The sequence below is a fragment of the Kryptolebias marmoratus genome, linkage group LG17 (assembly GCF_001649575.2).
Source record: "Kryptolebias marmoratus isolate JLee-2015 linkage group LG17, ASM164957v2, whole genome shotgun sequence".
Taxonomy (NCBI): Eukaryota; Metazoa; Chordata; class Actinopteri; order Cyprinodontiformes; family Rivulidae; genus Kryptolebias; species Kryptolebias marmoratus.
The window spans coordinates 18,343,115-18,356,638 of NC_051446.1; the positions used below are offsets into that span (position 1 = coordinate 18,343,115).

General features: G+C 41.4%; 1 protein-coding gene across 4 annotated transcripts in view; it reads right to left on the reverse strand.

Moving 5' to 3' along the window:
* Positions 1 to 7,334: 7,334 nt before the first annotated feature.
* The window catches only part of vti1a (vesicle transport through interaction with t-SNAREs 1A), a 107,482-nt gene continuing 101,292 nt past the window's right edge, over positions 7,335 to 13,524 (reverse strand). For all 4 annotated transcript variants that reach the window (XM_017439436.3, XM_017439422.3, XM_017439446.3 and 1 more), the window contains one exon: positions 7,335 to 8,715. Coding sequence is in view for 2 of the 4 variants with exons in the window: in XM_017439422.3 (XP_017294911.1) it covers positions 8,622 to 8,715 (94 nt within the window). In the remaining 2 variants the exon portion in view is untranslated. The remainder of the gene's footprint in view (positions 8,716 to 13,524) is intronic.

The window sequence follows — 13,524 nt, forward strand, 5'->3', positions numbered from 1 at the left end:
CAACATAAGATGATCTTAATTCAAAACTCTAGGATGTTTTTTTTATCGTCCTAATATTCTTTCATTTGACCACCTGATTGCTACAACTTTAGTCCCGTCTTTCAGCCCCAGCTCTCTGTCAGCTCTTTGCTTTTGGCCTCGTAGATCCATACAGTTCTCTTTATCCACAACCCTCCACCCCCACCCCCACCCCCCATGGACTCCTTCCCCTTCCTCTCACCTGATTAGAATTTCTGTCGTGGCCTCTGGGATCGGATGATTCCGACATATTTTATTTAACTGCTTTTGTAAGCCCTAATATTCAGCAGCTGTGATCTATGGCTGCATTACAATTTTCAGGGTCAAGATGGGATTCGGCTGCGGAAAAAAAGGGGTGAGTGCAACTGCCTGCGCATGTGGAGAGGAGGGGGGGTGTGGTGTGTGTGCGTGCGTGCACGTGCACGTATGTTGGGTGGAAGTGAGGGGTTATGGAAAAAGGAAAAAACAGAGAGGAAAAAGGAAAGTAAGAATCTCTCGAGTAGTCTTTAAAAATGAATGAGAAAATGGGGTAATCCCAGAGTCGCAGCATTAAAAGAGGGAAAATCAATAAGGCCTCTCAGTTCGCCTGGGCCCTCACAAGTCCTTGAGATGAACAAAAATTTGTGCATTTTGTTGCCACGTCCATATGTCTCAATAGAGAAGGTGTGTGTGTGTGTTTGTGTGTAAAGCAAAACGAGGGAATGTGTGTGTACAGGAGGGCTGCCTGGTTTTCTGTCTGCAAGCCTTTTTTTTCCCCTCTTCTTGTGAACAGAAAGTGCAGAATGTGTTTCCAGAAAAGCTCGGTTTAAGAGTTCAGTGCTGGGAATTAGGATGGAGGTACATGAGACTCGTGTCAACAACACTTAGCTCGGATCAGTTTGGAAACTGGTCAAAGACGCTCGACTCGGACTTTAAAGTTTACTCTGGAAGGAGACACAAAAACGGGATTCTCTCATATGCTTCAGGATGGGGGGTGTGTGATTACTTTTCTACAAGACTGGGATATAAGACAACATCATACAGGTTTTGTAACCTTTAGACTCTTGATTCAGTTGACTCCCCCGCACCAGCCTGGAAAAGGCCCTAATTCTACTTCTTGGCTGACAAGGAGCAAACTGACCAGAGAGCTCTGGGATTGGGTCAGTGCTAATGAATTTTTTATTGCCACCAATCATCTGAGGCAGGGGCTGCAGGGGTGGAGGGGGGTGCTAAGGTGAAGGCTTGATGGAAGTATGAAAGAGGGGAGGTGTCTTTATTCTCTTGAAATGACACTTTTAGGTAAAATGCAGAATGAATGACTTTACTGAGATTTGCTGAAGAAGCTGAAATGAAGTTGGTAAAGCTAAAAGAAGCAGAACACTAGCTAAAAGCTAAAAAGTAGCAAAATGCTACCTAAAAATAACAAAAGACTAGCTGAAAGCTAAATGTAACAAAAGGATACCTGGAAGGCAAAAGCAGCAAAAGGCTAGCTAAAAGCTAAAGCAAAGAAAGGGTACCTAAGTTGAAAAAATCTTGATAAGAGCTAAAAGTTTTAAAAGCTAAATGTACTATTTTTTATTGCTAAAAACAAAAAGGAGCATAAGAAGTCAAATTCGGAGGAAGTTTGTTGAAGCAGATTTCAAAGAGAACAAAGTTTTTGAAGGAATTGAAGAGATCTGAATGTATTCATGTGGGGAAAATATTTGTAATTAACGTTCAGTATTTTCCAAAAGTATCAAAGTTACAAAAAGCAAAAGTCACAGCATCCGCCTCCTGAAAGAGATGAACATCTTGATATACAGTATGAATGGCAAAAACACTTTAAAGTATGCAGAAGTATTCAGATGGTGATAAATGCACAGAAAACCAAATAACAACAGTGTGGATGCTGAATCAGCAGGAACACAAAAATGGAAACCATCTTTATCATGAACCAACATGTCTGTAAGACTCCAACTGCACCTTCTCTTTCTGTCCATCCCCTCATTTATCCCCCCACTCATCCCCTCTCTCCCATGCTAAGCGTTGCCCCCTCCCCCCCCCTCCCTCCTTCATTAGAGAGCTCCTCAGTAGCCTGTCATGGCGGATGTGCTCCATCAAAGCTGATCGACTTCCCGTTTTTCCAGAAAGATGTCGCGGGCTATCACGGCGCGCTCAGATCTCCGGCTACGGGAGATGCGTGACTGGCAGGCCGTCTTTTGAAGACAGTGATTCCTCCGCTGATGCCTCCCAGTTGGAAATTTAGAATCGTGTCTGCTAAGACGCCGTATGCAAAGTATATTAATGTACGAAGGGGGGGTGAGCCTAACTAAACTCTGCTCTCTGAGAACGTCCAGGACACTCAACGCCTCCTAGGCAAACCAGCTTCATTTTTATGCACTCATCTTTGCTTTTCACCTTCTATCATTTTCGTCTTTTGAAATCTGACAACCGGACGAGGAACCAACTCTACAAAATCAGAACCGACCCGATGTATGAAACTCCATAAATGACTTTTCCTTACAATTAATGTACTGGGCGTAAAGAAATCAATAAGGTGAAGCAAATATCAACACTTATGAAACAATAACGCGCTAGCATTCCTTCAAGAAACGCACATCACCTGCTGCCTCTCAGGCCGGAGTTTCAGACTAAGATCTTCTTGTACTGAGAAATGATTTGGAGCCATTTTGGTGAAACCTTGAAGTTAACGTTATCATTACCGTCATTTCTGTCGTCCTCACAGTACGTTTTGTGAATGACTCTCAGCTACTACCGCATCAAATTTTAGCTCAACATCCGGAAAACTGACTGAGCTGTCGCCATTTATATGTTGGGGAATGTCGACTAGCTGTGGCAGCCATCTTGAGTTGGATTCACTCCAAATGGAAATCAGTTGTAGACGCAGATCTGACGATTCTGAAAGTTTCATTAAGACCCATCCAGTCTTTCATGGGATATTTTGCTAACAAATTAACGGGGCTGGCTTCAACAGTGAATGCTAAGGTTTTATGGAAGTATGAGCTGTAACGACTCTCAGCTACAACCATGTCAAATCTTTGCATGGTATCTGCAATCTTGACTGAACTATAGACATTTTTGTGTTTCCCAGGGTGAGTTGGTCGTGGCGGCCATTATGATTTGGGTTTGCTCTGAAAGTTAATCATATATGCAGATACATCAAAAGATTATTTCTTTTATATTTCATTAAAATAGCTTATGAGATATCTTGCTGACGGGCAGACACAGGCAAAAACATATTCATCCACCTTGGCGATAAAAAGTGGTCGGGATGGGGGCGGCATTAACAGCTCCACGTTCTTCATCTCCACATTATGATGCAAACGATATCGCTGGTTACAACTGTACTGTCTTTGTAGCAGTAAAGTGTTAATTTTGGTTCAAAGGTTGTGGTGGTATTCTACAGGGAGGGAAGAGATGGAAGGTGTGATGAAAATGAGAGATGATGAGCTGGGGGTGTTGGTGGGATGGAGCTAAGTGGTTTAGTTTGGCCTGGCTTAGTTCTGTTCTGACCCGTCTTCTTGTGTTTCAAACAGCAGCCACACAGTGCCGACGTCAGCCTGAACGTGTGAAGGTTTTTATTTTTTTTCCTGTTTTACTACAGTCTCCACAATGACTCGAATTGCAGATATTCAACAACAGAGTCTGGCAGATCACAAAAGTCAGTTTGGAAGCAGTTGTGCAAACATTTATTACTTCATGATTTATTTTTGGACCTGTCTTCGTGACTTTGCAGTGAGTTCCTTCAACCAGCAAACAGGAAATAGGAGTCGTACAAACACGACCGACGGAGTCAAACCCAGACGGACAATCCGGCAGCACCTCCTTGTCCGAGCTCATCGCCTCAACTCGGGGGAGAACGTATAAAGCACGCATGCATGGCTGCGGAGGATTCCTGAAATAATGGAGGCCTTTGTCACTTCACTGTAAGCACCAACAGCAATAAAATGGTTGACAGCACTGACGGGGCGAAAGAAAAGACAGATAAAGGGCCGATGAGAGAAAGGCAGCCATTCTGTTGGAAATGGTGGCGTGTACAAACGGAGAACATGGCTCCTTTTTCTAATAGCCGTATACTAGATTGTGTGTGTGTCTTCGTAATGGGGGTGCATCCACCATACGTGCAGCAGTGTGCATGCACTTTTGTGCGTCTGCTGAATCAAACAGAGGAATGCTCATTCTCAAACAGCACCATTGTGTGTGTGTGTGTGTGTCGTTTGCAGGGCCACTTTTAACATACACGTGTGTCTCCTCTGTGTGTGTGTGTGTGGCATCTGCTGTAGATGACAGCATCGTGGACACTCCTGAAGATGAAGCACCCACCCTCCCGTTGTGATCCCACCACTGGCGCTGTTTATGCAGTTTAAGGACCACCCCACGCAGGGACAGACAGCTCAAACGACGCTTGTCACAATCCCTTGTCGTCTTAAATGGCTGACAAACATCAGGCTGTTTGTAACGGCGGCGCATCACAGAGGTTCCTCCTCGACGAGCCGTCCTCTCCGCAACTTTTTATGTAAACCTTATAGAAAAGACGAGGAAGAGCAGGAGTGACTGCTGAGCATGAGCGTGGGCGTGGGCCGGTGTGACGTTCTGACGGTTTGATAACTTTGAGCAGAAAAACCACGGTTTCACGGTGTTAAAACAAAAATTTTAAAATGTGATTTATTTCAAAACAGAAATGCAAATACTAATACTACTGCCACCTAAATAATACCATATGTTGACATATTTTGATTATGTTCTAGGCACACGAGTGTAATATTACTTATAGTTATTTTAATTTTCCTGCACAGATATAAATAAAGAGACGAAACATGTTGACAGTTTCAGTTTCAGGACAGATTTTAAACTAGTTTGTTATCATTTTTTTATTTATAAACATTTTATTCATGATGATATTTAAGATCAAGGCTTAATTTTTAATATAATTACAAGTATTGATTTTTTTCTTTAAGCTGATCACTACAGAGTCAGCAAACAGTTTTAAAATCTTTTAAACTGATTTTAGAGGACATTATGGACATAATTTAGCCCTATATTTAGCACCTTAGAAATGAGGTGTGTTTCCCTTTAAGAGAAATAAAAGGGATAAAACAAAAGGTAAGCTAAACTACAGCAGGAGATCTATTTTTTTCTAATTCTAAAGAAATGAATGCACAGAATATTATTTTTCTGCTGTTCAGCTCCTTGTAAAGGACGTTGAGAGCCTGACAAGCCGTAGTTAGCTGGGTTATTAGCCTCCTTAGCGAAGCTCCAGTTGGCCGTGTATTTCACCTGCTAACACGCTAACTCTTGTAGCTTGGTGCAAACGTTTCCTTGCTGAATGACAGCTCGGAGCAAACGGGCCTGGCCACGGTAAGAGAGCAGTAATCCTGAAAATAAAAACAAACAAAAAAAAAAACACAATGCCATCTGTCTTCTTGCGGCAGGTGAAGAAAAAAGCTGCGTGATGACAAAAAATGACACTGCAGTGGAAATGCTTCAAGCCAGTCTGAGGACGTGTAAAAAAAAAAAAACAAACAGAGAAGAATTCAGTCCTTCCTCTGGCACACGGGAGAAGGCAGGAAGAGCTTTAAAAATCACTTTTCAGACATGAAATAATTAATCGCTCCACCCTCTTCACCCACCCCTCCACCCTCTCGTCTTGTGGCGTCTGTATGGAAGACACAGCTCCAATCACTTAAGGAGGGTTAACACCCGCCTAAATTAAATATTAAAAGGTGTCTGTACCTGCCGCTATTGTTGCCCCTTGGAATAAGATATAACCTATTTTTGACAAGTTTTCATCCTCAGCCTTCCGCCGTGAGACGCCAGTCGAAAACCAAATCAGCCAATGGAGGAAATAGTAGTGATGTGTGTGTGTGTGTGTGTATGAGGGGGGTGGGCACTGATGAATAATCTAGTTCGTATTCCAATGACACCCGTCGCTCAAATGAAGAGGAAGAAGATGGAAAAAGAAGGAGAGGGGCAGGTGGAAAAATGAGAATAAAAGCTCAAGTAAAAGTGAGGGAAGAGCAAAAAAAAAAAAAAGGGGAGAAAGGATAAAGAGAGGAGAGATGATAGCCAAGGTATCACATGACAGTTCTCCTGCTTAAATAATAAAACAGAAAAGGGGGGCTCTAAACAAATCGTTATCTTCCCTCCTCCGTGCATCCTTCCACCCCTCCGCCCCTCCCCGCCTTTCCCTCCCGCTTTTAAAAACTTGTTTTAATGCCATTTCTTAATGAACATAATAGCTCGGCACTAATAATGAAAAGAAAATAAAAACATCTAAAAACGCGGAGGGCCCCCCCCGAGTTGTCGCCAGTGCTCAATTATTTCCTTGTCAAGTGGGTCTGTTTTTAATGAGGCCCTGTGGGACTGACGTCTGTCAGTCAGCCCTGACTTTTTGACACCATTACAACTTCAAATAGAAGCCGCCGCCACGCTGCCTTTCCACCGCTCGCTCGCTAGCTACCGCTCCGCTCATCTGACAGGCTGGGGAGGGAGAGAGGGGAGGACAGGGAGGAGGAGAAAAGGTGGCAGAAGAGGTAGAGGGAGAGAGAGGGGTGTGCGTGTGTGTGTAAGGTGGGGGGGGATTGGAAGGAAAAGACAGAGAAATGGAGAACAGAGCACATCAGCACATACTGTACAGACAGACAGCACATTTAGACTGGGTGAAAGAGCAACAATCACCGAGGGTCATTACCAGGAGAGATTTGTCAAACTGCCCGGGAATACAGCCCCCCCTCCTCGATACCCCCTTCTGTTCTTCCTTGTTCACTTCCTCCTTTTTCCTTCCTTCATTTTAAAATTTTTACTCCCTTGACTTTAATGATAAATCTCGGCGGGTCGGCCCCGCATGGGACAGTCAGAGGAACACAGTTTTGTTGGCCATTAATTTGAGGCTTTGAAGCCGACGATGGCACTGCGGATGGTGAGGGCTTGTGAACTGGTGGCCTATAGGGGAGGGTGCTTTATGTGTGTGTGTTGGAGGGAATGGNGGGGGGGGGGGGGGTTCACTCCCCTGCATCTTCGAAAATGACGACTACGGCCCTGAAACAGAATAGCAAATGTCCTCACTGGGATGCAGCACACTAACCACAAGAGACACATGTGCTCCTCAGTACTGTGCTCTGTGTGTGTGTGTGTGTGTGTGTGTGTGTGTGTGTGTGTGTGTGTGTGCAAATTCTAGCATTAATATCCCATCCATCCTACATTTAAACCTCGAGACATTCTCCAAAAAAAAAACCCTCTTAAATTGAGTTTTTTTTTTTCCAAGAAATGCATCACAGACAAACACAAACCTTAAAAAAAAATGTGCGCGAAATCCACAGAACAAACGATACGAGCGCTGAAACAGGTCAGATCTATTTATAGAAGAAATAAAACAAACAAACCAGAAATCAACACATTTCATTTGGTCCTGCATCATCAGCCAAAATGTATAGAATGTCCAATCAGAATAACAAAGAAAATAAAACATACAGTTATAGCACAGACATTTTAATTATGCATTTTTAAATAAATAGTAACAGAATCACGTTTATGGAAAGCAAATACACACTATACTATACACAATGTGGATTTAAATGTTAGTACTTACAGTATGATACCAAGAATTTCCACAATGAGAGATAAAAAGTCCATAGGAATGAGTCATGACCTGTGTTCCACATTTGGACACTAAATATGACAAAAATGTCCGAAGAAACTTTTTTACTTTGTTTACATTGTGTCTTATCGGCAGAAGTTTGGGGTCAGGTCTGTTTTATGATAAAAATCTAATAAAAGACGCAGCTTTTTTTATCCTCTAACTCTCCTAAAATATTCACACTTCTGCTCCTGACTGGAAAAGCTGCAAACGAGCAGCCTTTTCTGAATAAACCAACAATACTTTCAACTTGACTGAATGAATCATCAACCTTTTAATGTCTAAGCAGAGCCAAGCGTCTATTTTTGGCTTTGCGGTATCTGAAGGCACAGTCCGCTGCTGTGTCAGGGCTACATAAAGAACAGCTGAATCATTTAGTTACAGAAACTCCTACATACAACAAAATGCTCGTCCACAGTCGGTGTCAGTGTGAGGCCTGCTAGTCCACGACTGTCCGCCTGTCTTTCATCTATGCCTACAAATCTTGGAAAAACACCTAATCCACCTCCATAAATGAAAAAAAAAATGCATGCATCGGAATCTGCTTCGAGTTACAAAATAGGATGAGGTCGTGTTCACCAGGGGGTCGGGACGGGCTGCAGAGCCACACCGAGGACGACGACATGAAAAGTTTCAACATCTTATGCCACTTTTGTCCCTGAAGATGCAAGAAAAAAAGTGTCTGACGGAGAGCGGATGAACTGACAAGGAGGAGAGAGGCAAAAAACGAGAGAACAAGAAGAAGAAAGGTAGAAAAGAAAAAGTAATCGAAGAATAAAACGAGTGGGGGAAAAAAAAAGCTCCTTGTCAGGTTTAGAAAACTGTGATTCATGGGGACCATTTGTCCTAATTACAGCAGAACAACGCTTTTGTCGCTATTAATCACGCATGTGTGTTTGTATTTGTCGGGAGAGAGGAAAGGAGGGGGGAGCGTGTGTGTGTGTGTGTGTGTGTGTGTGTGTGAGTGTTTCTGGGTGAACAGGAAAGATCAGTGGCCTCTCAGATTTAAATAGATGGCCAAGATGATGGTGAGGAGGATGACGGCTCCGAGGACGAAGATCAGGACACGATTCTGGATGATCCTGCAGAGAGAAAAACACAGAGATCAGGAGAGATTTATAGAAACCAGTAAATAAAACGATCCCGCATTTATGTGCAAACTAAACAGCCAGCCATTAACTGGAAGCTTACTGGCTTTAATAGTTCCCATAACTTCAGACTAAACGGTATTTATCAGTACGTAGTGAAGCATTAGACAGAATATTTATAAAACTGCTGCAATTTTTCTAGAAACTAAAGAGTCGGATTGGCTTTCACATGTGTAGTATTTGTAAAAAAAAAAAAAAAAAAAGTTCTACTGATGCATGCACATGTACAAACCGGAGCTCACAAACACGTTTGACACGTAAACATTTACACACGCACACACAGGCTCTAAAACTTTACTTGCAGAATAAGGTGGGAAAAAGTGACTCAGTCGTTTCCCGGAGATTATAAAACTGCTGATGGGAGGTTGCAATAAAAACGTCTCCCTCCTTTGCACATTTAAAATTTCCTCTTTTTTTTTTTTTAACTGAAGTAAACTTTTCAAGAGGGGCCTTTAACCAAAAAATAATAATAATAATAAAAAAAAAAATACAGCTGAAAAGAAGGAAAAGATTGAGACTTATCTCAAGAGTCCCCCCCCCCCATCAGAAAAAAAACACACACAGCAAACCCTCCACTGCTTCTGACAAATGAGAGAATTATCACATTTGCTGACTTGTGGGGGTACAGAGGAGAGGCCGTGCAGGGGGGGCACTGTCCACTTCTCTAAGCAGGAGATGAATAGCCCATGCTGTGGCCATTTATCACCGAGGAGTGGAGGGGGGGCTGGCTGGTTGCTCAGTCACCCTGCTACCCTCTAAAGTCCAAATCTGAGCACAACACAGCAGTGGAGCTGTTGGCCTTCTGCAGTCCACCAGCTCTGATTTACAATAACCTCAGCTGGCCATTTTGTTTAAAGCCACGGCGTTATGTTAGACAGATTTCTCTTTAAAAAAAAAAACAAAAAAAACACCTTTGTAGTATTCCTGTGTCCTTTTTTTTTTTTTTTTACAGCCTCTCTGAACCAAAGACTTTGGCCACATATAAAAGCAGTTTTACTCACAGCTGGAACATGAGATGCAAAGAAAAGAGGCTGCTGCACAATGAAAACGATCACAACTGAGAGCTCGTTTCACAAAGGTTCCTACACAGTTTCGATTTAAAAATGCCACACTTTTTAAAAAGCCAAATTTGAGCTTTTGTTTTTTTTTGTTTTTTTTTCTACAAACTTCTGGTTCATTTTTATGTCCAAGTTCAAACTTTTCCTGCGCAGTTACAGTAAACACTCGGACGGTGGTCGGGCTTTTACTATCTGCATGTTCTAAAAAAAGGTTTCCAAACAGGATGGTAGTTTAATCACAGGTCTTCGAGTCAAGTCGTAATGGCTCACGTCTTCCCGAATACAATATGATCGTTTTGTAAAAACAGTTTTAGCCTTTAGAGTAAAAACACAAATCACCAGAACTGGGTGAACTCGTAACTGACACGTTGCAGAACTTACAACATAAACAATCTGAATTATACAGCATCGTTTTTTTCGGTTTAGCTTTGCCATGTGTTCCACTTTCACACAACGCTGCCATGCAAGGCGCTTCAGTTTGGCGTGACTTGGGGGTTTTTCTTTTCTTACACTCCTCTAAATCTAAATTTCTTAGTTTGAACAATGGATTTTTTGGGGGGAATCTGATTTTCATCATTTCGAAATTGGAAAAAAAAAAAAAAAAAAAAAAATGTGGAAAGCTGATTTTTCTACATACTTATCCAGACCTGGAAAATACAAAAAAAAACAAACACATTCCATACCTTTCAAAACTTCCCCAGGCTGCGTGGGAACCCTGTTATAGCAACAAAAACTGTAACACTTCAAATGAAGTCGCAGTGCTCATTAGACGTACTGCTTTTTATAAGCAGTTTATCCTTGAATAAATGCATACATTATTTTCAAACTGTCATAAAGACACCATTTCTTAAGCAACAACACAAGTAAGCATTATCATGCATTTTTAATCCAGCTACAAATCTTATTTTAAACTCTGCTGAGACTTCACCTGACACAGGCCATAAACACAACAAAAAGATCTGTATGCTATGGTGAGAACTAAGGCAGTGATGGGCAAACCTCACTGTGTGTGTTTGAATGAGGCTCGTGTGATTGGCTGAAACCAGCTGGGGAGGAGATCCCAGTGAAACCCTAATCAGAGCGTGCTTAGCAAGGCCACGTCTCCCTCTATTAATTGACATTCATTATTTACAATGATTATTTATCCCAGCCAAATACCCGGAGGAGTGTGTGTCTGTGTGTGCGTGTGTGTGCATTGGAAGAAGCCAGCTCGCTTTGTGTTGTTTGTTAATTTTTCAGCTGTGGAAAAATGTACAGGAAGTTTGTTTCAGCCGCAAAGATGAGAAACCAGGGTGCTGATAAAACGGGATTTAATAAAGGAGTCGGATTTGGCAGCAAGAAGCAGAAAATAACTTCAAACAACTAAGTGTTCAAAGCTCTACTATGCATGACAGTGCTACAGTTTATGATTTCTCTGTCTCTGTGGCTAAAATAGGCATTCGACAAAAAACAAAACAAACAACAAAAAAAAGCCACCGAGGCCAGGTCGAAGGGTTGAACTGAGAACGAGCAAATAAAAGCAGCCAGTGACCAAAGAACAACAACAACAACTGAAAAGACATTCAGAAAATCTCAAAACTGTTGCTCCAACCACTTAAAACAATTACAAAAAAAACACTTTGACTCGCTGGATGCAAAAAACAAAGAACTCAAAGGTGGCCAAAGTCTTTTGCACAGTAAAAACCTATCAACATATACCCAGAAGACACGCAATTCTAAATGACTGCTGATACAAAACAAATATTTCCTACTTCTTTTCAATTGAAATCGTGCCAATAACATAAATTTGTGAAAAATGACTATAAAACTATTAACCAGTATGTAAATGCTTTGCTAAATAACTTCAGAGTGAACAGTTCTTATATTTGTGAGAAGCAGCTTCTTCTACAAAGGCTGCCTGCTGTTTAAACACGATTTACACAAGAATGAAGAAGATAATCAGTTTTTTGTGGGGTATTTTTTTTTATTTGTCTTGTTTTAAGACGGCACAAATCACTTTTGGTTTGGGTCCTGTCAGCTTGTCAGTCCGGTCAGAATTAAACTCTGCTTCTACAAACTGAGGCGGTTCAAAGAGCTTATCTACAGCAGGTAAGATATTAACTGTTCATTACATTTCCACAGAACCTCACTTCAAACAATGTGAACTGTTACTTTAAGGAACTTAAAGAGCTAATTTCTGCAAAACAAAGCATTGATTCACTCAGTCTTGGCACAACTTTGCAGTTCTGCTATATAATCTTTTGGAGAACTCGGTTTCAGACTGTGATCTGGATATTTAATCTGCACTTTGTATCTTAATTAAAACGACAACTAAAACTACACTAAAACTCAGAAAACAAAAACAGCCTAAATGAAACCGACTCAAGAAATCTAAAAGCCTTTTCACCAAACAAAAAGAAGAAGAAAAAACCCGTCTAAAAGCTGGGAGGTAGAGGAGTGAAGAACATCGTTTTCCTCAGCTGTGTGGTTGATCCTGTCCTGACACGTGGCCAGACAGAACAGAACTTATCAAACCGGATCCATCCTCCTGTTTTGACACTTGACATAAAGATGGAGGGCGAGGAAAGGGGGAGGGAGGTTAGGAAGAAGGGGTTGCGTGTGTGTGTGTGTGTGTGTGTGTGTGTGTGTGTGGTGCAAAGAGTGCACGAACAAACGGTGCAGATGTGCAAACTGACCCACATATTCACACCCCACACAATGACTTTGAAAATACCTTTATGCTGCTATGATACAAAGGCAACAGATCTTTTTTTCTTTAGGTCCCTGGATTTCTTCCAAGTAAATTACGTGAAATCATAAATTAATAGTAGTCTTATATCACAAAAAAGAACAAAAGATAATAATTAAATCGTACAACCCTAACCGCTTTCTGGTAATAAATTAGCATTAATCAACAATTTTTACGACTATTTATCAATTCAAGTTCTACCATTCCTTAAAGGGATGCATATCGCCCGCCAACTTACATGCCAGAGTTTTAAACTAAAATCGTCTTATGAGAAAAAGGGACAGAGTTACAGAGTTTCAGCCATTTCAGTCAAACTTTGTAAGTGATGTTATTCACGATCTCACAGGATGATGTAGAGCTCAGAGTATGAGATGGGGACGACTTTAGTACCAATTTAGCTCCAAATCTGTGAAATTGACTGACGTAAAACCATTTTAGTTTTGGCTAAGGCTGATGTACAGCCAATTAAACTCCGTTCAGTGGGTGAATAGATGTTTTGCTAACAAACAAACAGGGTTAATGCCTAAGGTTTTGAGCAAAAATATAATGCAATGTGTAGTGCTCAGAGTATGTTTTGGGGATGATGATCAGCTACTACCACACCAAATATTAGCTCAACATACGTAAAGTTGCCTGAGTTATAGTCATTTTTCTGTTTGTTAAAGTTGATTATATTATAAATATACGACAAATTGGTGCAAAAAAGTGCTTCTAATGTTAAAAATCAAATCAAATGTTTATAAATGACAGAATACTCCAATTATATAATCTCCAAACATTTTTCCTGTTTATGATCCCAAACAACTCAACAGTTTGACACAGCTGGAACTGGAACTGAAGCAGCAGCCAATAAGAGTTCACAGTGCTGGCTTTTCTATTGGCTCCTCGTGTTCCCACATTGTAGGCAACCAGCCAGCTAACACCTTTCTGGATGGAAATACACACATCCAGAGGAGT